This window comes from Pseudorasbora parva, chromosome 1, assembly GCF_024679245.1.
Source record: "Pseudorasbora parva isolate DD20220531a chromosome 1, ASM2467924v1, whole genome shotgun sequence".
NCBI lineage: Eukaryota > Metazoa > Chordata > Actinopteri > Cypriniformes > Gobionidae > Pseudorasbora > Pseudorasbora parva.
In genome coordinates, this window is record NC_090172.1 from 36,430,403 (window position 1) to 36,454,183 (window position 23,781).

The window sequence follows — 23,781 nt, forward strand, 5'->3', positions numbered from 1 at the left end:
GCGTGTGGACACACAGTAAGTATGTCCACACGCCTCTTATTTTGTGCAAAAAGGACACCCACTGTCTGAGGTAACATAAGGGCCCAAGGCTACGTTGGGTATGCGTCAAACCTTGTGACGCACACCGAACCGAGACAAGCGAACCGAACGGTACGTTTTTTTTTTCATACCGTGCCATCTCTAGACACTTTGTTAGTTTAGTTACTTTTTTTCCTATTCTATTTCCAATAGAACTAGCTGTTTTAGTTTTCTGCCATGAAGTAACCTTCTGTTTTGGACAGTGGGTGAGCTGTGTGTGTAGGTCGATGCTTTATGACCCTTGGCATTCCGAACGGGTGGTATATGGTTCTGCAGTGGTCAGGAAGTAGTACAGGTTTTTATTTTTGTAGTCATACAAAGAGCAAAAGGAAGGTAGTGCCCTTTATGTAATGGGTGGTTTGTAAAGGTCCATCTATACCCCTTTCTCTGATCAGTCATGTGTGGGTGGGTCTTTGGTTGGGGTATTCTCAGCTGCTGGGTTGTTCCAGATGCTTCGGAATAACTCCATTTGTCCACAGTGCTCTCTGTCTGTACCGGTGTTCGAGAGTTAGTTTGTTGTTAGATGAACTCTGCTGACCATATGCTCTGCCCCCCACCTCCACCCCAAAGGCCTATAACACTGCCTTACATAGACAGTCCATGAATAAGCCACACAGTCACTCAGCAGTCATTAAAACATGGCATGGCCTGTGGTCTTAGAGCATTCTCGCTATGCTCCCAGGGTCAGAAGCCACATCACAGCTGCATGGCATGAGTTTCCCAAAGGGAAGATAAATTATTGATGTGCACAGTGTTGGGAAGCAGGCAGCTTACCAAAAGTTGTAGCATTACTAGCTGTAATACTGTAGCCTTAATGTAGTTCAGAAGTAGTGTAGCCTAGTTGCTAAAAGTCAGAGTCAGTCTGCAGATTTGAGCTGACTGATTTCACAGATAATTGTGTTGTGTATGATGGTCACTGGGGTTGGGTATGTGATACTTTATATTTTGTTTCCGAGCAGAAAAAAGGTTATTTTACACAGTGCTTTCACAGTCATATGCACTCTGCTTTCAGTAACTCTCTTTGTTAAAAGTAAATTGAAAATATACTTTTTGGGCTCAACTGGTTTTGTCTGAGCTTGAATTCTGACTAATGGAGATTCTGACTAATGGAGAATTCTCCTTTGTAATGTAAGAAACCATTGTGTTTGGCTCTCTACAAACTGATTACCTCCAATGAAAGTAAGAATGGCTTTCTCTCAGATTATAGTCTGTCATTTCCATAATTATGTTTGGATCATCCAGGAAGTGCCTTCTCACTCTTCTACATATGTGTTTTCTGTGTGCATGCAGTTTTGTGACATTGAGGTTTGCACGCCGTCTATTGTCAGAAGACGTCTCTCTTGTTCTTTCTTTTTCCCTTCCAGTTTGTGTTTACCTGTGTTTGTGTGTCTGATGTGTGTGTCCTGTAATGTTTGGTGTGTTTCTGTAGCATTTAACAAAGTCACTGGATGGATAGCATCGACGCTGAAGCCCTCTACCTGACCACAGCGCAGATCGGGCAACCTCAATGCGAGCTTTCCCTTCCTGCTGTGGAAGTACCTGCCCTTGGCGGGTAAGAACACATACACTCTACATCCTTTTACCCAAGGGGTGTGAGGATACCCTCTTATCTACAGGCTTTTCCTCAGTGGAAAACAAGTCTTTCAAGCAGCTTCTCTTTGAATCTGGAACGAGAAGGAAAAAAATAACTTGATCTTACTTTGTCACTGCTCCTTTTTCTAAATAGTAAGCATACCTAAAGTGAGCAGCCCAACAGATGTTACTGCATGACTAAGGATGATGTCATGGCCTATTTAAATATCTGACAGACTGTTAAGGAAGAAAAAAAATATCACATTCTGATTAATTGCCAAAACATTTTTTCTTTTTTATGTTGCTGTATAAATTATTCATATACTTTATTTTCTGAATGAATCCGCATTTTATAAACTAATATAATTTGTTTTAATTTATTTTATGGCAGTTAAAGAGTTGTTGTAAAAAATGTTATTTGTTATAGGCCTATGCTTATTATAGTTCCATTGGTGTTTGTGTGCTAAACTAGACTAAATAGTAGTCCTCAGTCTGCCTGTGGCTTGTTTTGTTTGACGCCTTTGACTGCGAGCTTATAACATGACCCTTGTTGCATGACCCCGATTCCTCCCTCCCTTCCGTCACCCCTCCATGCTGGAACAGTGCACCGTTCGTGGCCCGCTGCCGGAACACGATTGTGTCCTGGGGGCGCTTCAGCTCGGGGATTACCACAGAGCTGCCTGTCCCCATTCATTCCTGCCGCTCACTCACGCTTATCAGCATCAATCTGACACTTTATTTATCTGACTCTGCACTCCGTTCTGCTTTGCTAAGAGAAAAACTCACAAAAAAGTCCCCCTCCATCAGCACTTTCCTTTGTGGGAGCAGGGGTGCAGCTTTTAGTGGCCTTTCGGGCCCATCCTAATCCTCAGTCCCAGCCCAGTGACCAGAGCTACGGCCTGTGTTTGTCATCCAGCACAGTGCCGAGCCTCATCGTTGTCTCTCTTTGCTCCATGTTGATTTGAGTTTTGTGGGGTCTGATCAGCCTCCATGAGGTGTACTCTTCCCTCTCACTCCCAGCTGTTCCCATGTCACTTCTTATGACTTCTGAACCTTGAGAGACGTCGTACGGATAGTTGCTGTGGCTGTTTTAGCGTTTTTAGTGTGAACAAGTCTGTTTTTGTGGATTCTGCCAGTGTTCACTTGATACTTACTGATTGGTGAAGTGCTGAAGAAAATGGCTTCTTTTAAGCTGGATTTTCTTCCGGAGATGATGGTGGACCATTGCAGTTTGAGTTCCAACCCAGTGTGAGTACAGACTTTACTGTTCAGCTTGGCTCAACTTGATTTGGGTTTCACTCTTAATACCTTAAGTTCTCCTTCTCCTTGATGGTCACTGTATTAAAGATGGAATATATATATTTTTTAATTACGTGTAGAGACTTTTATTAATTAGTGTGGTTTGTCAATTCTGAGTGATTTACTGGTTTGTTTACTGAGCTGAAAGGCCAGCGATTGTAAATGTCAAGCAGTATTTTCAGTATTAGGGAGCTGAAAGTCAATGCCTGTTAGAGGCCTGCAGTGAGGGGTCCAAGTTCATGTTTACTACTTAACCCTGTAGTAAATGTAGGTTTTTTTTTTGTTATTAGACTGTATTGTCATACATACTCGGTCTGAAACATCTCCTTAAATAAAGCACAATACTTTGACTGTATGATGAGTTTTAGATGTTATCTAGTTTGATCTGCTGAATGATGGTATTTGGAGTTTTGGACATTTCATAATCTTTGTACTGCTGCCTAGGAAAAGCACAAAGAAAAGAGAAGTTAAAAATCTGGAGAGTAGGATGTTTTATATGATTGAAGCATTGTCAGTGCTTATTGGCGTGATCTTGGAAATATTTCTCATTGTCAATGATTTAGTCACTCACGTTTTTTTTAAAAGGAAAGTGAAAACCTTATTTTACTTCTTGCTCGGCCTTCTGAAGAAATGTCTGTTCCAGGTCTGTTATAGGATAGGATCTATTGCCCCTATTGCCCTGATATTAATAAAAGGTTTACATATGAAATACAAGAGTTCATTCTTTGCTTTTGCAGGATGCTTCAGTAAAAGGTTTTAGTGGTTTGTCTTATTGAAGTCACAAGGGTTGTTTGTTATTCTCACTGAGGTTTTACAACCTCAAAGGGAATAATTTAACCAAGAACAGGGCCAGAAACCGCTGACTGAGCTAAAGCTATGGTAAATTGCTTTCTCTTTTCTTTTTGTTATTTGTGTAAGAGTTCTTTGTTGCTAATAGTCTTCATATTCAAGGCTGCATTCATATAGGGCTACCATCTTAATTTATCTCCTTCCAGTTTCTTAGCTTGTTCTTCCATTTCAGGTTTAGTATTTTTTGTTGAATTGGTAGAATCTTCTTTAACATTGTTTTCTTATTGTTCTGTGACTTTGGCTTCAGGAACTTTTCAGTTCATTGGGAAACAAATTTTCAAACCTTAAAATGTTTTTGTCCCTGTAAATACTCAATGTTCCTCTGGCCCAGATTGGATGATCTTCTAGAGATCTTTGTTATCTGCTTGTCTGAACATGTTCTAGTTGCTGGAAAATCGACAAAGTGGAAGGTTTTATAAGCTCTGCTGTCCTTTGATCGATCAATGCATTAATCTGCCTTTTAGCTGCTGGCTAATGCTGCTCTTTGTCAGCAGGACAATGCTGTGTTTTCTTAAAGTGATCTGTCACTCCACTGATCAGCAGCTGCTAAAGGGAGTGATGAAGCAGTGCTTCAGGCCTGTCCAGTGACATCACTCGCTGCTTCCCCTCATGCTCTGCTCTGTCAAGATGTTTTTTTAAATTCATTCTCATCACATTCTTTTGTGATATCTGAAATTTTCCCTTCTCTTTTTTTATGTTTTGGTGGTATTTTTTCATACATAAATCCGTTATTTTGACTCTAAATGTTGAATTATTGTAATGCTAGGCCTCCTAATGTTTAATCAAAATGCCGATAGGTGAAAACAACATTTCCGGGTGCCGGATTTCTTCAATTTTTAAAGTCTGCTTAAATTCTGCCCCTCCAATTTTGACCCACATCTCAACAATCAACAACTGGTATATCCACTCAGATGTTTGTCACAATATGTAGGAAAACATCTGTCGCTCCTTCTATTTCATTATGACTTCAAATAAAGTTAGTTGTAAACTATTAGTGCACAACATTTTTTGCTTAATTAAGAAAACCATTTACGGCTTTGTATATGTTGGTTGAGCAGGGTTTTTACTCTTATGTTTGCACTTCACGTAATGGCTGAAGAATTTATAGTGCTATGAATGCTTTAGGGCCATGTTTTCTGCTAGCTTGCATTGCTAATCACTAGTATAACACGGCACCAGTAACAGTTTTTTTTTTCATAAGATAATCATTTTAGACCAAGTGTACAACTGTTCTGCAGCATAAAATTTGTATTAACGGTTACAGTTTTATAAGAAATCTAATCAGAATTTAAAAGAAACTGTATCCGAATGATCATGTTTGTAAGATTGGACTAATGGTCAGCCATGAGGGTGTTTCAATGGCTGATGCTGGTACAGAGATCTACTGGTATATTATACAATTAATTATAATGTAAAGCAATACAAAGTAAACAAGTATTAACTGAAAGCAATTTTATGCTTGAAATAAGATGTACACGGTTATTGAAATTAATACTTTATTTTGCATGACATTTACCCATCTCAACCTGAAAACAGCAAATGCATTATATATTAGCAAAGTTGACCTAGTGGAAACTATTATCTGCCAAATGGAAGCTCAGTCTAAAAAACATCCGATTATTCAGCCTGACCGATCAATCTAATAACTGGTGTGCAGTTGGTAAATAAGGCTAGTTGTAATTTTTGTAAGTTTCAGATATGCGATTGTTGTGTGCATTCTTTCATGTGCAATATGTTTAAGTATCATCATCTATCAGGGAGACTGGAGACATTTAGGGGCATGTCCTTAAGACTCACTAAACAGACTTAGTTTTTTTTTCTTTTTTGTAGAACCAAGAAGATGAATGGGTCTCTGGACCACCCAGACCAGCCCGACATTGATGCTATAAAGATGTTTGTGGGTCAGGTCCCCCGGACGTGGTCAGAGGATCAGCTACGTGAGCTGTTTGAGCCCTATGGTGCAGTTTATGAAATCAATGTTCTTCGGGACAGGAGTCAGAACCCCCCACAGAGTAAAGGTACTTGACAGTCAGTACATTGAGGATTGAGATGTTCTATGTCAGTCATTCTAAAGACTTGTACGGTCTGTTCTAAAACCTTGTGAGCACAGCACACACGCTGCTTAAAAAGCTTGGCCTTAACTAGTCCTATGTGGCAGCCTAATTAGGTTGCCTATTTTTTTTGGAACAGTCCTTATGTTGGCGACATGCCAACAATCCCTTAAAATGCTGCTCACTAGGATTTGGAACAGAGTTCTAGAAACTGGTCTCAGTGGAAATGCTGTCATCTTGGACATGGTTCATAGACCGTTTATTGCATTTGCAGGTTGTTGTTTTGTCACATATTACACCCGTAAATCTGCGTTAGAAGCACAAAATGCCCTTCACAACATGAAGATTCTTCCAGGGGTGAGAAAAGGATCTATTTTTATTTTATTGTATCAATAATCCATTAATCCTCATGCGTGTCATAAGATGAGCTGGCCTACTAGCATTGTTAAAATGCATCAAATCTGCAAATGTATTGACACTTTAAGAAAAAAGCCTTTTCAGTATACTCAAAGGAACTCAGAGCTTTCTAAACAGCTGATTTCTCATGGGTCATTTTTTTTCCTTTCTTTCTTTTATGTACAGATGCATCATCCCATACAGATGAAGCCTGCAGACAGTGAAAAAAACAATGGTGAGTGACTTAAATTTACTACAGTATTACAACTTTATTCCATGAACAGACATGACCAACGCATCCCTGAAGTGTCTGCAGAGACCGTGTCAATTAGTGTCTCACCGCCACATAATCCTCAATAAACCCGTCTCCGGCGTGATGACTCTTGATTTTTCGAATATTCATATTTAATAATTGTTTACTCGACGTGTAATCCTAAATAAACCAGTCTCTGGCGCTATGAGTCTGATCCTTCAAATATTCATATTTTTGTGTAATCGACTCATCAAACTCAATAAACCCGTCTCTTGCGTAATACTCTGAACTTTCAAATATTCCGATACATGATTTCTGACCTGTAATGTTGCCAGAATAATCTTACACTGTTTAATAATAGGCCAGAGGAGAACTGGCACCCCGACTGAGCCTGGTTTCTCCCAAGGTTTATTTTTCTCCATCATGCCCTGATGGAGTTTTGGTTCCTTGCCACTGTCGCCTTTGGCTTGGCTTGCTCATTTGGGGACACACAAGTTTTCAACTAAACATCCCCCCAAAAAAATTTAATAAATTAACTGTATCAACTATATTACTCACCTGCCCACATTGTCGCTATATGATAAATTGAGCTGATGACATCACTGTTTTCTCCAGAGCGCCTGTAAAGCCAAATCAAATTTCAAAAATGCTGTTTAACACTGTGAAGCTGCTTTGAAATGATGGTAATTGTAAAAGCGTTATATAAATAAAGTTAGGTTGACTTGACTGACTTGACTATTCATATACATTGCTGTTCAAATGTTTATGGTCAAAGAATCCTGAAAAAATGTTTCACGATTTCTTAAAATTAAGCTGCAACAACTGTTTTCAGCATTTAATAAAATTAAATGTTATTGAGCACCAAATTAGAATTTTAGAAGGATTTCTGAAGGATCTTATGTGACCCTGGATTACAAAACCATAAAGGTCATAAATGTCCAGTTTTTGTTTTGTTTTTTGTAGATCAATTAATACATCACCTGAAAGCTGAATAAATAAGCTTTCCATTGATTTTTTTTAGGATGGGACAATATTTGGCCGTAATGCCACTTTGAAAATCTGGTATCTCAGGGTGCAAAAAATAATCAAAATCTCGAAAATCGCATTTTGAATTGAATATATATTTGATACATTTACGGTAGGACATTTACTAAATATCTTTATGGAACATGATCTTCACTTAATATCCTTAATATGATTTTTGGCATGAAATAAATTATAATAATTATAATGATAATTTTGACCCATACAATGTATTGTCAGCTATTGCCACAAATATACACAAATCTACCCATGCGACTTGTGACAGGTTTTGTGGTCCAGGATCACATATGAGTAATGTATATTCAGCTTTACCAAAGTTATTTTGATTTGTATTATAATAATATTTAACTATTACGGTTTCACTGTATTTTTTATAAAATAAATGCCTTAGTTGAGCATAAGAGACTTCCAAAACATTCGAAAATCTTACCGGCTCCGAACGTTTGAACGGTAGTGTATTTCTTGCGGAAATGTTCATGTGAAATGTTGAAAAGCTGTGCAGACAGAGGCAGCGCTGCAATAACACATTTCTTTTGTGTTTCAGCGGTAGAAGATAGAAAGCTGTTTGTTGGAATGGTTTCAAAGAAGTGTAATGAGAATGACATAAGGCTCATGTTTTCTCCATATGGTCAAATTGAGGAGTGCCGTATATTGAGAGGCCCTGACGGACTGAGCCGCGGTGAGAACTCTTTCAAGCATGTGCATATAGTCACCATCACCAGCTCTAAGAAAATTATACATCCATCATGTGAACCAATTATAGAGACATTACTGTGAATGTTTTGGCTTCTAGTACATGCACGATCGAATTTAGCTTCAGCAGTCTTTCCCTTAGTGCACTGGTAGCACACTAATAAACATCTTCATCAGTTATTCTACCTCAAATTAACTTGAATGAGAGGGGGCAGTGTATTGCGTAACTAATAGTTGTAGACATAGCTCATCAGAGAAAAATGAGACTCAATTGGCTCCTGTTGGCCCAAATGAAAATGGCTTCATTCATCCCAGACTCAACATGGCAACTGATATGAGCGGTTATATAACTGTAACTGCTTGCAATAAATTGAGAATTTAGCATGGTCACTTTGATCAGCCATGTGGGAATTTGTTTATTTTCCTTGCCCACTAATTCTCCTAGTTTCTCGCTGTCATTTGCGAGAAAATCACCTGCATTGTAGTAAATCACTACACTTTTTTTTTTTGTTTAAAGTTAACTAAAGTGTATCCAAGGGAACATAATGCTCGTTCAGGCCCACGCTATTTATTTTAAAATTGGCTTGAGTGAACTTGCTGTCCATCACCATGGGAACTGCACAAGTAATAGGCACACCCCATTTTGACTCAGCAGCCCTTGAACCGTTTTCCAAAGACACTGGGCCTGAATTGGGCTTGTTTTTGACGAGGTTGTGTTTCTGCATGACTATTTCATGAGTACTTCTAGTTTATGGATTTTAGTTTATGGTTTAAACAGAAGTTGGTGTTCTTTTTGTAATCTACTTTCATACTTGTCAACTCTGTCCACAGGCTGTGCATTCGTCACATTCACAGCGAGACAGATGGCCCAGTCTGCCATCAAATCCATGCACCAGTCACAGACCATGGAGGTAAACACTCATGCTTTCATAAATGCCTATGCCTCAATGCATAGTATACAGCAAATTATTATTTCTATATTATAAAGGTTACTACCATTTGAAAGGCTTGGGGTTGGATAAGCATTTTTTTTTTACATTAGAGTATACATATAATTTACATAGGCCTATACAAATCTGTTTTCTTATCTGTTTTCTTTGACACTCGCTTTTATTTGTTTCCAAAATTAAATTCTTTACTGCATTTTAATTTCTGTTTGCATGTGTCCCTTAGGGCTGTTCTTCTCCCATTGTGGTGAAGTTTGCAGACACACAGAAGGACAAGGAACAGAAACGTATCACCCAACAGCTGCAGCAACAGATGCAACAGCTCAATGCTGCCTCCATGTGGGGAAACCTTACAGGGCTCAACTCATTGGGGCCACAGTACCTTGCAGTAAGTACACAGGACAGATCCTGCTGTGTTTGAGGTCTGTGCACGTAGAAACCGCGTCACGGTTGAGCACATGCAGAATGAAAAACGTTCATATTTAGTACATGAGAGCTGGTCTTTTTTTCATTTAGGGCTGTCACAATATCAGAATTTCACTAACTGAACTGATTATCATAGCCAAAATAATTCACATATTCTATATAGATTTAGAAATTTTGAAAGCAAAACCAATAATACAGTCAGTCAAATTCATCTTAAACCTGTTGTTGTTTAACACACTAAGAAACTCACAGGTAGAGCATCACACGTTTGTCTGCTATCTCCTGACATGATTTTGTGTGGCAGTAGAAGCTACACACTGCATTCATAGTAGAAACGAGCTTTACGGTGCAGTACCGCCACCTTCTGTTTTGGAGTGTCAAGCAGATTGCTGGATTATTTCCAGTATTATCATAGATGTGGTATTACCATAGCATTAGCATTAGCGTGGCATTATCAATGCCGGTATATTGCGACACCCCTAGCTCCATCCAAAATTGTGCTTAATCAAAACTATAATGCATTATTATTTACATCTGTAGTGATTTAAATTTGATTTAAAATTGTGCTTAATCAAAACTATAATGCATTATTATTTACATCTGTAGTGATTTAAATTTGATTTAAAATTGTGCTTAATCAAAACTATAATGCATTATTACCTACATCTGTAGTGATTAAATACGATTCCATGAGAGCCTTGTAACCACAGAGTTTGATTTGCTTTTAAAAAAAAAAAAAGGTTGCTGTGTTTTTCTGCTGTGTTTTAGCACATGGGCTACAGGTCTGTGTTTGGCTATTATTTAGCTGCTTTCAATTTGGCTTCTCAAAGTCCTGGCCGTCTATGATTGGTTACTCCTAAAGTTACTGTTTAATTGGCTGTCTTCACATGGGCCGGCATAGATGTGTAGCCCTGTTTGAACGTGTTAGTGCTGCTCCATGGGTGTGCTGTGAACTTCTTCTATCTTCATCTTTTCCCCTTCTAATCCTTCTCAGTTCCCTTATAACTTTGTATAGCCCTTGAATGTCCACATTTTCCACCTCTTTCGTTTCAGTATTGTCCACATGTGCTCCTGCTTGTCTTTTATTTTGCCCTCTCCTCTCCTCTCCTCTCCTCTCCTCTCCTCTCCTCTCCTCTCCTCTCCTCTCCTCTCCTCTCCTCTCCTCTCCTCTCCTCTCCTCTCCTCTCCTCTCCTCTCCTCTCCTCTCCTCTCCTCTCCTCTCCTCTCCTCTCCTCTCCTCTCCTCTCCTCTCCTCTCCTCACAGTCCTGGATGCAGTCCTGACTCTCTCTGTTCTCTGTTTTGATGTAATGTCTAGCTTTATTTGCAGCTTCTACAGCAGTCTGCATCCTCTGGAAATGCGCTCAACAATCTCCATCCAATGTCAGGTGAGAGTTTGACGCGCTTTGCTCCACTCAGACCCGCTAGAAATGATAGCGGCTGTTAGTCAGCCACTTTCTCCAACTGATGTAATTGCAAAATCATAAAATCATCCACAAGCTGATAGGCAGTCAGAACCAATGAAGAAAGGAGGTGTGTGTAAATGTTGGTGAGTGAAGTGTGTGTGGTGTTGTGTAGTTTTTGAAATCTTGATATTATGGATGGTCTCTGATCTGCGGCAGGTCTGAATGCCATGCAGAATCTGGCTGCATTAGCAGCTGCAGCGAGTGCTACACAGGCTACGCCCACAGGTAGCAGTGCTCTGACCACCTCCAGCTCCCCTCTCAGCGTCCTCACCAGCTCAGGTACGACCTCCGGACAGCCCGCTCAATCTGCCTGGGACGCCTACAAGGGTTGGTCCCACTTTTTAATCTCCTCCTGTTCTTAACTTTGCTGCTTATCAGAAATAATAGAATTGCTCTGTGGAAGATTTCTGGCCAATAGCAAATTTCACTTTACAAAGTTTAAAACATTGGCCTTTAACTTTTTTTATTATTATTATTATTTATTTAATTTATTAAAGCTACACTATAATTTGTATTAATTAACATTAATGATGTAATTTTAGGTTAATGTAGAATTTTAAATATAGTATTATTCATGAATTCATGTTCACTCATAATCCATGAACAAATGTTAGTTTATGCTTGATGTTATTTGAATATGTTGAAATGTACGTGTACAGCATTTATTCATTTTTGTTAAAGAATTTTTTTTTTAAGGGTGCTTTCACACTAGCACTTTTGGTGCACACTGGGGTTCGATTGACGTCAGAGTTTGGTTCGTTTGGATGATGTGAATGTTGTCTTCCAAACTCAGTTGCGCACCTGCGAAACGCAACTGAGTCCGCTTAAAATGGTGGTCTGCGGTTTGGTTCATGTGAACTCTGGTATGGTTCACTGCTGGTGTGAATGCAAACGAACCCCGGTTCGGGCCCAAATAATATAATATGAACACAGTCCAGCGGGGGCAGGGGGAGGAGGGAGCAGTCGAACTCTGGTTCGGTCCAGGCAATCGAACCAAGTATGAAAGCACCCTAACAAATCGAACCTAAACTGTTACCAATTTCCCCAAACCTAAACAACCGTGTAATGTTTAAACATCTTTTGCTGTTCATGCATCGGTCTACCCACATTGACTCATTTGCCTCAAAGTGCTGTCTTTGTGATTTTGACTTGTTCATTTGTTGCACTCTGAAATACATGACTGCTCTCATGACTGTCTACTGTTTCTTCTCAGTCTCATTTTGCTTTACATGTCTGTGCAATGAGAGCATGAGGCAATTTGTCTTGCTTAGAATTGTGTCAGACCTGGTTCTCGTTTTCTTTCCTTTTCACAGCCGGTTCCTCTCCCACCTCCAGTAATAGTTCTTCTATGAACCCCATGGCGTCTTTAGGTGCTCTTCAGTCTCTTGCTGCGGGCGCTGGAGCAGGTCTCAACATGAGCTCCCTAGCAAGTAAGGAAGAATAAACCTTTATTGTTTTCGCTTTTGTGTGAGGTTTGGTGGTGCTGCTAAAGATCCTCGTTTTGGTTTTTGCTGTGTCTCCTTCTCTTAATGTGGTTTCTCTATCTGTCAGTAGATTTTGTGTGTCTGAATGCTGAGTTGTGTTTCTGTGTGCGCAGGCATGGCTGCTCTGAATGGAGGTCTGGGCGGTGGAGGTCTCTCTAACGGCTCTGGCAGCACTATGGAGGCTCTGACTCAGGCTGCCTATTCTGGGATCCAGCAGTATGCTGCTGCCGCTCTGCCTAGCCTCTACAGTCAGAGTTTACTGTCCCAACAGAACGTTAGTGCCGCTGGCAGCCAGAAGGAAGGTGAGTACATGGAGATCTGATGAGCTATGTGCAGCTGTTTGGTTTGGGAGTGTGACAGCCTCTGTTCAAGAGGAAACTGCTAGTTTAGTGTAGAGTATGTGTTGGCCCATGATGCTTTTGTGTGTGTGTTAACGTAAAACTTGTGATCACCATCTTAAGGATTCATTCTTGTTTTAAATATGCTGCAACAGCAAGTCCCAATCAGAGCGCGGGTAAGAGATCATAATCACTCTCCACAATGTCCATTTTCTACACTTTTTGGTTTGTTTAAAAGTATGTGGAGATCCATACGAGCAACTCTCTGCCAATTAATTCAAGGAGCATTCTGGGTTAAATACAACTTCAAGCCTATAGGAATCATCTGTGGCATGCTTTCTATGCACTTTCTTTTACCAATTTTTATCAATGCTGAAAACAAACTATAGTTTCTATAGTTGTGGAAACCAGGATACATTTTTGGGGTATTTATTTGAAATGGTAGACATCTATAATTTTACCCTAATATTTATCAGCGTACCCTAACATTTATTGTGTGTGTATGTATATATGTATATATATATATATATATATATATATATATATATATATATATATATATATATATATATATATATATATATATATATATATATATATATATATATATATATATATATATATATATATATATATAATAACCTAAGATTGTTAATTAAAGATTATAAATAAACAATTCTGTAAAAAAAAAAAAAAATACAAAAAAATACAACCTGAAATCCCTCTTCACAGACTTCGCTTGCTATTTGTTCAGCAAGGCCAGATGGGGTATGATGCTTTTTTTTTGTTGTTTATATATTTTCAGGCAATTTAGTCACCACTGTTTTCAAGTCCAATCAGATTTGTAAAGAATTGTTTGCGTAAAGTGTGTGCACTTCTGTTGCATGCTCTTGACTGCCGATTGCTCAATCAGCACAAATGCGTCATTTAGATTAAAACTCAATCGTATATGTAAGTAAAAACATGAACGGTTACTTTATTCATGCATAACGAGTTGTTCCCTGCGTTATTACAGGGCAAGTTTACTGTGTGCAAACATCCAAAACGCGTGCAGCCAGAAAGCTGTTCCAGACAGCTCATGATTACTAAATTGTGCTCTTTTCGTCTTGCACTTGAACTGATGAATTCACAAAATTAGCTGAATGAAAGGTTAAATATGATAGCGCAATATAATGAACATTGAACGTAATAGAGGCTTGCACAGTATATTTTAACAGGCATAATTAAGCATGAAAACAACTGAAGAAAATATAGTTGCAAATCAAATTAAATCAACGGATATGATTTATATTCTTTTTGTTTCTCTTCCTAATATTAGGGCTACACGATAACGGTTAAACATTGATAACTCTATGAAAACTCTGTTAGATGGTAAATCAATACAAATCACATATATGTATATGAACACAACGCATTTAATTACAAGTTGTGTTTTCCTCCCATAGAAAACCGTTATAAAGAAAAACCTTAGTCACTTAATGTAGCCTACTAAGTGATATTAAAAGATCAAATTTCAGAGCTGCCAGATTGCACAGATTAAGTAAAACACGGAGACGGAAAGCTTATCATTTTAAGGGAAATGCTCTATTTGGGTGATTTAAGCTCTTCACATCTGGCAACCACAAGCATGTCCAAGCTCGTTGACAACGCAAACCCCAAAGAAAAAACACGTTTTAAAGGATAAACGAGCGGGTCCGTATCGTGACGATTATCACGATTAATCGTGCAGCCCTACCTAATATATTTTAAAAAAATATATTGCAGTGAAAATACAGGCATCTGCGAATACCAAAAATGAAAGCCTTGGCATCCTCCTGGAAAAAGTGGATCAGTGTATCCCTAGTATTTATTGCAGTAACATCTAACCAGACTTTCATTCACCATGAAATGTATTCTCACCTCAAAAGAGCAGTTTGTGCAGCTGTAGAAATGAACCGATGAAAACGATTTACTGAATTCAGTTAAAATTCTATAACAAAATGCAAACCCTCTAGTATAACAGTTACCAACTTGGGGACATCTCTATTTTCTGTGGTAATCTGCAGCATGCTTGAGTTGTATTTAACACAGAATATTCTTTTAACTAGGCAAGGAGAATGAATGTTAAACCTTCACTGACAATAAAAGTTATCTTTGTTTCTTCTCTCTTTGTTTTTCTAAAGGCCCTGAAGGAGCAAACTTGTTCATCTACCATCTGCCACAAGAGTTTGGTGATCAGGATTTGCTGCAGATGTTTATGCCATTCGGCAATGTTATCTCTGCCAAGGTCTTCATTGACAAACAGACCAATCTTAGCAAATGTTTTGGTGAGTCGAGGCCCGTTCCAGAAACACTGTGCTGCTTGTGTCAGGATTTTTGAATTCAGACATCAGAAGCAAGCCTTTGTGTATTCTGAGCCATGGGTTCATAACTGCTCTTTTTCTGTTTTAGGTTTTGTAAGTTACGACAATCCAGTTTCGTCCCAGGCGGCCATTCAGTCAATGAACGGTTTTCAGATTGGAATGAAGCGGCTGAAGGTGCAACTTAAACGATCCAAAAATGACAGCAAGCCATACTGAGTGCTTTTACTCTCAAATGGACTTGTTTTGAAAATGTTTTTCTGGTAAGTGGAGTGTGACGTTGGAAAGTTATAATGACCCCACCCACCCTTAACACCTGCCTTTCCTAATCCTCCTTTTACTTCTCTGGCTTTTCCTACATATCTTTTTCTCTTAACCTTAAAAACAAAGACAACATGCAAATTGTTAACATTATTAATTTGTTCCAAGGAGAAATTAGTTGTTGTTTTTTTCACATTTATATATCTAATTGTTTTGTTGATCTTTTGTTTTACCTTAAGACTTTTTTTTTGGTGCCATGTTACAAGTTTGCTGTGTATAAATCTAAATCTTGTGTCAAAGGATGTTGCACAATGAAAGCCAGCCTGTGTGACTGCTTTCAGTCCCTTAGACTGTTGATCCACCACGGTCTGGCCCCTGTAGATGTTCTCCTGTGTTTACACTAGACTTTGTAGTACATTCGGACAGTGTAATGCTGATGCCTCCTTCAATGCTGCCTTTCTAGAAAATGAAGGAGGCTTGCTGCATTGGTGCAAAAGATAATCAATCAGTCACATGAATATTGTTTTGAGCATCTGAAAGGTCAGGCTGCACTCCACTAGACTCTGTTTTCATGGATGCCTTTTTATTTAATTCATTTATTTATTTCACTAATTTATTTATTTATTTTTTAATGTATCTGTGTCTTCACAATGAGGGTGATGTAACATTGCTTCAAAGTCTGTTTTATGTATTCTGTTGGAGGGCTCGGCTAACAACAGTAATGATGATGCTTTTTGCTTGTTTTTATTCACATTGATATTTTTACATTCTAAAAAGACAAACACTAAGCAAGGGTATTATATCACATGCTGGTTCATAGATGGTGGTTAATCATTCAGTATTGCTAGTTTGCTGGAGATGCTACACTTACTCTCAGGACATTCTCACCATTCTGTCAGACCAAAACGACTTGCCCATTATTCTGCTCGCCTGGTACATGAAAAAAGTGATGGAGTGCTTCATTTCAGTTTATGAATCCTTTCTTAAAAGCCTCAAACAAAAACCTTTTTTTTTAAAGCCACAGTTTTTTTTTTTATCTTTGGAAGTTGCTGAAGAATCACATGGTAGCACATATGGTTTTAAAATGCATTTGTATAGATTTTTGGAGCAAAGACACAATCTACAACATGGCTTTTATTTTATGCTCATTTGATACATTATCCTACGCCTCAAAAAGAGGTTGGTCTTGAAGCTTTTAGCAATATTTGCATTCTGGAAAAGTAAGACGATATTGCCAAGAAACAGACAGAAAGAAGGAAGTTAGTTTACAATTGCTGAATTTATGGCCACTTAATTGTCCGAATGATTTGAAAAATTCAATGTCCCAACATTTTGTGGGGAGAGTTCAAGAAGTATTTTATTCTCAGTGTTTGCAGGTGGTCTCTTATACCCTGGTATATCGAGACTCATCTGACTCCCAGTTGACCTTGTGATCGTGTTTATGAGTTACTCCATGCAGCTCGCTTTAGTTGATCATGGCAGTAAATAATTGTTCAAAACGTAATCAAATGTTAATGCCAATCTGAGTCCTGCAGGGTCGTGAAGTGAGAAGATTGTTTTTATGGAAATTGAGAAGAAATCATTATCCAGATAGTGTATATTACTTAACTATTATGCCTTTTCTATTTTTATAGAGGTTTTATAATATTGCCTAAATAATTTCTCTGAATTAAAACGGTTGTTTAAAAAAATCACTCAAAAGATACAACAGTGTTTTTGTAGAATCCTTATGTGAAGTTTTGTGGATACATTCACCGATTGTTAAAACAACTGATGTGTGGCCCTTTTCACTAGTTTGTAGTCTTTGTCGTCTGTTAAGCTTTTAATTTTTTTAGCCTGAAGCAGATTCACGGTTCAGTCTGTAGTTCTTACTCAGTGTAATATCGCTAAACTAAGTACATTTACATGTGCAGTGACGAATGCTGAAGTGTGCTTTTGTCAGAGGTCATTCGTTTATTTCCTCACAGCATAACTTGATTCGCGAATAGTAAAATAGTGTATTAGAATTTTTTTTTTTTGTTATTTGACATTTACCTCACTATTGTCATCACTGTTTTACACGCTTGTATTTGTTAATGGTGCTTTTTATTTTCACTGATTAATTGCAAATAAGCCAATTCTTGTTAACCTCACAATCTCTCTGTTTTCATCAAGTACGGACGCACTTCCCAGTCCAGGTGAGGAAACGTGTGCCACTATTGCGACTTGTACAGATATGCCGATCTGTATGCCTTTCAGTTAGTTTTGTGTGTTAGAGACGCTTTCGACTGAACCCGGGTGTAAAGCTCCTTTTGAAGCGTTTAGATGCTAGTGCAGGGAATGCCCAGTCCCTGGTCTGTGCCTCTGTTCAAATAAACACATGATTTACACACATTACAAAAACCATTTAGTGGAAGAAAAACGCGAAGGCACCACGAATCAACCATTTTGAACAATCCAAAGATTCTTGTGAACTTGTTCTAGGCAGGGAATTTTTTTTTTTTTTTTTCATGGTTTTGTTGCTTTTATCCAGAGCGGATTGACTGGCGTTTGTGTAAAGGTCTGCAGATTTGTGCGCCCACAACAGCTCACAAGTGCAGAGTAGTTCCACTTATGTGCCAAACACATCAAGTCTTAAAATTCTGTACACGTTTAATGATGATACTCTGTTACTCGCTCTGTGTCCCATCATGTTGCTGTCCTTCACGGAGTTCAATGTAGCTAAATTGTATCCATTTGTGTTACCCATGGCAGGTGTTTTGTGAATAAGAACCAATATGAGCAGCTCCAAATATGCATTATTCCACAGTCCCACACAATTCAAAGTTGAAGCACAAAATAAAAAGACTTTCACTGAAAGAGCTGAAACATTGAAGCACAATTTTTCTTTTCGTTTCTCTCTCTTTTCCCTTGGTCTAAAATCAAAGTTGAACATTTTCATTTGAGTTCAAATGTTGCTGTCGAAGAGTTGTCGTAGCTGTAGTAGGCAGGTTGTGTTTTCTCGATGTTGTTGTTGTTTAATGTTATTCCCTTTGTTCACTATTGGCATGGTGCTTACCTCCCCCTCCTTTCTTCCCACTTTTCTTCATCATTTCCTGTGTTGCATTCAATGTTTTGTGTTTAGATCATGTGCATCTTTGAAAGCCCCACCCCCCCATGTAAAAATAATTTTCTTTTTCATCCCTTCTCCTTTTTTCCGTTGTGCTTTAACCTAGGTTTGTTATTCGTTTTTTTTGTTTTTGTTCTAGATATCTTCGTGCCCGTTTGTCATCGTTTGCCTAGCATGTCGATGTGACGTCAAAAGTTCATCGTCCAGTCCGTTGTCCTCTTCGCTTCTCTGACGCTTGAAATTTCACACTTGACCTTTTTGTTAACTTTTGACGCTTATTGATTACTTATTTTGTTTGTTTCTTTGTGTGATGTTCATTTCTGTCATTTGTGCTGCCAATAGGGAGCGTTAGAAAGACTGCTAAAAGTGTAAAAAGTTTCATGAAAATTGTTCTGAGCAAAGAGTCTATTTTTCTAGAACGTACAAACATAACCACTAGATTTTTGCCGAAGCTTTTAATTTTCATTGTTTAATTTTTCAGATTATTTCTTTATTGATTTTTTTTTTATTGTTTTTAAGCAGTCTTCCTAGCGCTTCTAATTGCTTTGTTTTTTTTTTCTTCTCAAAGCAGCCATTCAGTTTATAGAATCACTTTTGTGTGTTCAAGTGTGGGTGTGTTTCCCTTTCTCTCACTTGTTAGTTCTAAACCTTTTAGAGGATGTTTTCGTCACATTTTGCTGAAATCGAGGATAAACTTTGTAATTTTGTGTTAGGTTAGTTGGCATGATGTAATTTTTGGGAGTTTTTATTAACAGAGTGACATTACAATAGACACTTGAATTGCCTTTTTTCTTCTTTGTGTGTCGAGCCAACATAGGCACATGTTTTTCATTTCCTTATTGTGTGAAAATCAGGATTAGTCTGAAATAATGCATAGAATGAGCAGAGTTGAATTTCTTGTCACAGGTAAATATTAAGCATGCATGTTTTTTTGTAAGTGCACTGAAATCCTCAGCAAAATGTGATCTAGTTCTGTTTCAAAAAGTCAAGATGAATAAAGTGGTGCCAAAAGTTTTGCATGTTGCTGTTGGTTTCACATCATAGTTATGGCTCCTGCTTCAATGATATGTGGTCTCATTTTGATGGTTTAAGACTTTTTTTAAAAAAACAATACATTGTGTGTTTAGCTTATGGGTTAAAGTGAGTTTTAAATGCATTCATGTTACAAAAATTGAAGTGTTTTTAAATGAGTCCTTAGATATGAATGATTGTGCCTACAACAGCAGAAACACATGCTCTTCTTATGTTGTTCAGTTAATGACAATTTGTTAACCATACAATTGATCTGTTTTACACTCAGCTTGCAGGCTTTTTTTCTTTACTATTCTGGCATCTGTACAAGTTGTGAAGTTCTGGACTGATTGGTAGAGCTTAACTGCAGCTTTGCCTCTAAACCTTTAGTTTGGGGGCAACCGTTCGGGGGCAATGGATGAAAAGCTACACTTTTTTTAAGATGTATTCTGACAGACTTATCTAATTGGGAGTTGAGGTGGTTGTTTTATATTTAGATTTTAAGCTGCTGTTTTGTGAGTTTATATGTATTCTGAGAAAATTTCCTGTGGGATGTTTGTCATTACTGGTACAGAGTGATTGTATTTAACATTTAAGATTTGTACAGATTTTGCCTTTTCTACTTCATAAGTTGTTTCACAATGTAAGTCCCCGTAAGTAGAAGCATGTAGACTGTAACACCATGACCAAACATCAACCTGTACAAAATAACAAACCACAAACAAAAAAAATCACCTACACAAAACAGCCTTTAACATAAGGGTATTTTGTTTTTGTCATTTTGTCATTCAAGTTGTGTGGTTTTCATTGGAAGTGTAGAGAGTGCAGAGTTTATTAGATGTCTGAAACAAGTGTGTTGTATTAAGTTGGTTCAGGATTTCATGCTACTGTCTCGACAGAAATCTAGCAAAGTGGACACCTACGAAGCAGTCATCTGGTAGTTTATCTTTAGTTTATGTATGATTAAACTGTTTGAAAAGATTCACACACATTGTGTCTGCATTCATTTTTCTCGATTTTAAAATTCTAGAAATCCACAATCATGCTTTTTTTGTTATTTTCCCCCGTCAAATAATATTTCTTGTACTAGGGTACAATAAAATTCAGCCAATTACTTAAATCTAGGGTGATAGTTCAGCCATTACTAATAATAAATGTACAATCGCTGCTAGTCAATTAATTGTAAATGGCTATTTATATGCTGGCCACAGACCAGTCAGACAAATTATACCATTTGTACACTACATTTTTCAGGTAATTTTTAGGGTCCTGTATTCTGCAAAGCATTGACTAGCTGACAGAGCTGTACACTGACTCAGTAACAGTTACCATCTCATTTACAATAATGTGTCACTCTAAACTTCAAACAATACAGCTATTAATCTTTTTAATTTGTAACCAGAACCAAGAACATTCCACATTAAGAGTTCATGATTAAGTTAAAAAAAAGGTAGTCATTGTGTATTTACGACAACATACTTAAAGTAACCCCACATAACACGGGTCACATCAGTGTGTAAAAAAAATACCTGATTAAAACTCCATGTATTTACTGTATGTAGTGACAGGTAAGTGTTAGAGTTTACTACTGTTTTTGGAGTCTCTGCCCACATCTTCACCACAGAGAGGAGGCAGGTGGTTATACTTGGGTCTAATGTTCATATGGATAGATACTGAATATGGATCCTGAATGACAATGCGGTGCATGTTTGCACTGTCCCGCTGGAGCTCTTCAAGACTTTTCTCAATTTTCAACACCCCACTCTTTCCAGAAGTGTCCACTTTCTCTGGGTACAGAGCATCCCCTATGTGTCAGATGAGGAAGAAGAGGGTTGGTTTTGTGCTCGTTACTTGAGCGAGGCAACACTTTGCAGACATCTGGAGTGTTTGACCTAATTACCTGGTAAAATACTTGCAGAGCAGTCAGGTAACACCACGTGAACAGGCAGCCACTGCTCACATCCCTCCAAAGACCTCTGCCAGGCAAAGCGATGGAGATCTCGAAGTGCTGGAAAATGGCACATACGTCCAATGTCGTAGTACTGAGGAGGAGCTATCCAGATTTCCTTTGATTTGTAGCTGTGCAGCACTTCTGAGGGAGTGGACCACTGAGAGACAAGGTAGTTAGTGTTATATTTCCAAACAACAGTCAAACATAAACTGTAGTATGCTAGTCACTCAGGGCGAGAATGGATGACATTTATTGGAGCAGTCTGGTTCAGTTTAATTACGTTCCGTATCGTTAAGAAGACTTTTGCTGAAGCTGGCGAATGAGCACTTGCCTTATATTATTTCGATCAAGTTTAGGTCGACGCTCCAGGAAATACATTGACAAACGAATCTTCAGTTATATCGATACGCGTCTTGTATAATCTGTTTTACAAATTTAAATGTAGGTTGGTAACCATATCGTTCAAAACGCACCTTAAAATGAACGATTTCCTTCTCGTCGTGAAGCGTGTATGGAGTCTCGTGTAGGCAGCAGATATAAAAGGCCGTGTCATAGCGCCTCTGTTTGCCGAACACGCCTGTAGGTGTCAGCCAGTTCCCCCATTCATGCAGAGCCCAGATGTTGGGTAGACACTGCAACTCCCTGCACATCTTAATAAAATTTGCCGGGTTATCAATAACCAGAGATCTCCACTTAGCCAACAGGTCTTTATTCCACAGTCCGTTCAATCTGGTCAGGGTTGGCTGGGTGTCACTGTTATAAGCATCATCTGTGTGCACGCGAATCCCGCTTTTCTCTTGTTTGGGAACCGCCAGGAGTACACCTGACTCCTCAAACGTCTCTCTCACTGCACATATCCTGAAAGCCACATCTCCCGGGATCGGAGATCCCAGCTGCGCTCTGTCAGTGGCGAAAATGGGTGGCCTGGTCGCCGGCGGCTGCTTCACTACTCCGATGCCATAATTGGGCGCCTTCGTGAATGTTTCAAAGATCTCCTGCCACTCGCTGGAGAAGTCAGACGAATCCACCAGCCCCCCGGGAAACACGTAGGCATTGGGCATGAACCCGCTGTGACCGCTCCGTTTCAGCAGTAGCACTTGATAATCGAAGGCAGGCTTGTGCGCTACATTAGTAACCTTTTCCAGACCTGCTTTAAGAGAGTCCGCGCTCTGAGTGTGTCTCAAGCCGGCCGCCAGGATCACCGTCGCCGCCTCTCTCCAGTGTTTCAGCGCCGTGTTCATCTTGACCCCGCTTACATGTTCAAAGCTACACTAATAACTTATCAGGGAACTTTATACTTCATCGGTCAACTATGGAAGTACAGCAAAGCACAGAGAAAATAAGTGGGTTATTTCGTATTTGGGGATTGAGCGCCGTCTACAGCAAGGGAGGAACGTTTTTTTATACAACTTTGCCACATTCACATCAGAGCGTTTTTCTTATACACTTGGAATGGATTGAACACATTTGTTTATGATTTCAAAAAAACAAACAAACAAAATAAAAACTTGCCATACCTTTAAAATCCATGGATATAAACTACTTGTGATAACCTAAGTTAAAGCTACACTGTGTAACGTTTTTAGTTTATTCTTAGCTAAAAACACTAGTTCTTTCAAAAATATATGTGCTCATCAATGTATATTTACTTCTTTCAAGTAATAAAGTATTCTCGTTAGTTTATAATATGCCATTGAAAATACATACGGGTGAGGGGTTCGAACGCCGGTCGCCATGTTGGCCCTCCATCTTGAAAGTAGGCTACATTAGCCAAAGAGGGACATACCCTTAAATTCAAGCTTCGGCTTTCGCGTTTTAACTCTCGATGGCACCGAATGTGAAGAGGGGGATTGCCATGTTAATCTTGGACTAAATCGGCCACCGTAGAAGTTAAAACAAAATTGGAATTGAGAGGAACTGAAACTATTATTCACTGGATGGTCATATACCTTTTCACCACTAGATGGGGGAAAATATCACACAGTGTAGATTTAATCAAGATGAGCGCTGAAAAACGTAACATAGCTACATTTGACATGCCTGGCAGGTAAATTAGGTTAGCTAATGTAATAGCCACTGAATTGAAAATACACAGTGAACAGTTAAATATGTGTGCATAATAACCCTTGTGCGACCATTTGGTCTTTTTAAAAATAAAAAATAAAAATTATGCTATAGCCTATATATAGCCTAACGTTAATGCCAGCATCCTTTTTGTCACAGTTGCGCATTTTTTT

General features: G+C 38.6%; 2 protein-coding genes across 12 annotated transcripts in view; one reads left to right on the forward strand and one right to left on the reverse strand.

The window, feature by feature from the left end:
- The window catches only part of celf1 (cugbp, Elav-like family member 1), a 36,170-nt gene extending 15,588 nt beyond the window's left edge, over positions 1-20,582 (forward strand). Inside the window, exons 3-17 of one of the 11 annotated variants that reach the window (XM_067439662.1) lie at positions 1,508-1,630; positions 5,629-5,816; positions 6,124-6,206; positions 6,432-6,480; positions 8,087-8,221; positions 9,067-9,146; positions 9,409-9,570; positions 10,925-10,994; positions 11,229-11,399; positions 12,386-12,502; positions 12,670-12,858; positions 13,050-13,070; positions 15,057-15,200; positions 15,325-15,496; positions 18,722-20,582. In XM_067439662.1, coding sequence (XP_067295763.1) covers positions 1,527-1,630; positions 5,629-5,816; positions 6,124-6,206; positions 6,432-6,480; positions 8,087-8,221; positions 9,067-9,146; positions 9,409-9,570; positions 10,925-10,994; positions 11,229-11,399; positions 12,386-12,502; positions 12,670-12,858; positions 13,050-13,070; positions 15,057-15,200; positions 15,325-15,452 — 1,641 coding nt within the window. In that variant the 5' untranslated portion in view covers positions 1,508-1,526 and the 3' untranslated portion in view covers positions 15,453-15,496; positions 18,722-20,582. Of the gene's footprint in view, positions 1-1,505; positions 1,631-5,628; positions 5,817-6,123; positions 6,207-6,431; positions 6,481-8,086; positions 8,222-9,066; positions 9,147-9,408; positions 9,571-10,924; positions 10,995-11,228; positions 11,400-12,385; positions 12,503-12,669; positions 12,859-13,049; positions 13,071-15,056; positions 15,201-15,324 lie in introns of all 11 variants that reach the window. The other 10 variants (XM_067439691.1, XM_067439653.1, XM_067439700.1 and 7 more) reach the window with 10 other exon arrangements.
- Positions 18,721-22,891, reverse strand: nudt19 (nudix (nucleoside diphosphate linked moiety X)-type motif 19). Its single transcript, XM_067439739.1, has 3 exons — positions 22,018-22,891; positions 21,494-21,701; positions 18,721-21,398 (listed from the first exon to the last, which is right to left on the reverse strand). Exons 1-3 carry the CDS (start codon positions 22,783-22,785, stop codon positions 21,169-21,171), a joined length of 1,206 nt encoding a protein of 401 aa, XP_067295840.1. The 5' UTR covers positions 22,786-22,891; the 3' UTR covers positions 18,721-21,168.
- Between the last annotated feature and the right edge of the window lie 890 nt (positions 22,892-23,781).

Coding starts and splice junctions, on each gene's coding strand:
- nudt19 (XM_067439739.1), bottom strand. CDS start 22,785: ATGAACACGGCGCTGAAACACTGGAGAGAGGCGGCGACGGTGATCCTG. Junction 21,702..22,017: donor AGGAAATCGTTCATTTTAAG/GTGCGTTTTGAA, acceptor CTTGTCTCTCAG/TGGTCCACTCCCTCAGAAGT. Junction 21,399..21,493: donor CTCTGCAAGTATTTTACCAG/GTAATTAGGTCA, acceptor TCTGACACATAG/GGGATGCTCTGTACCCAGAG.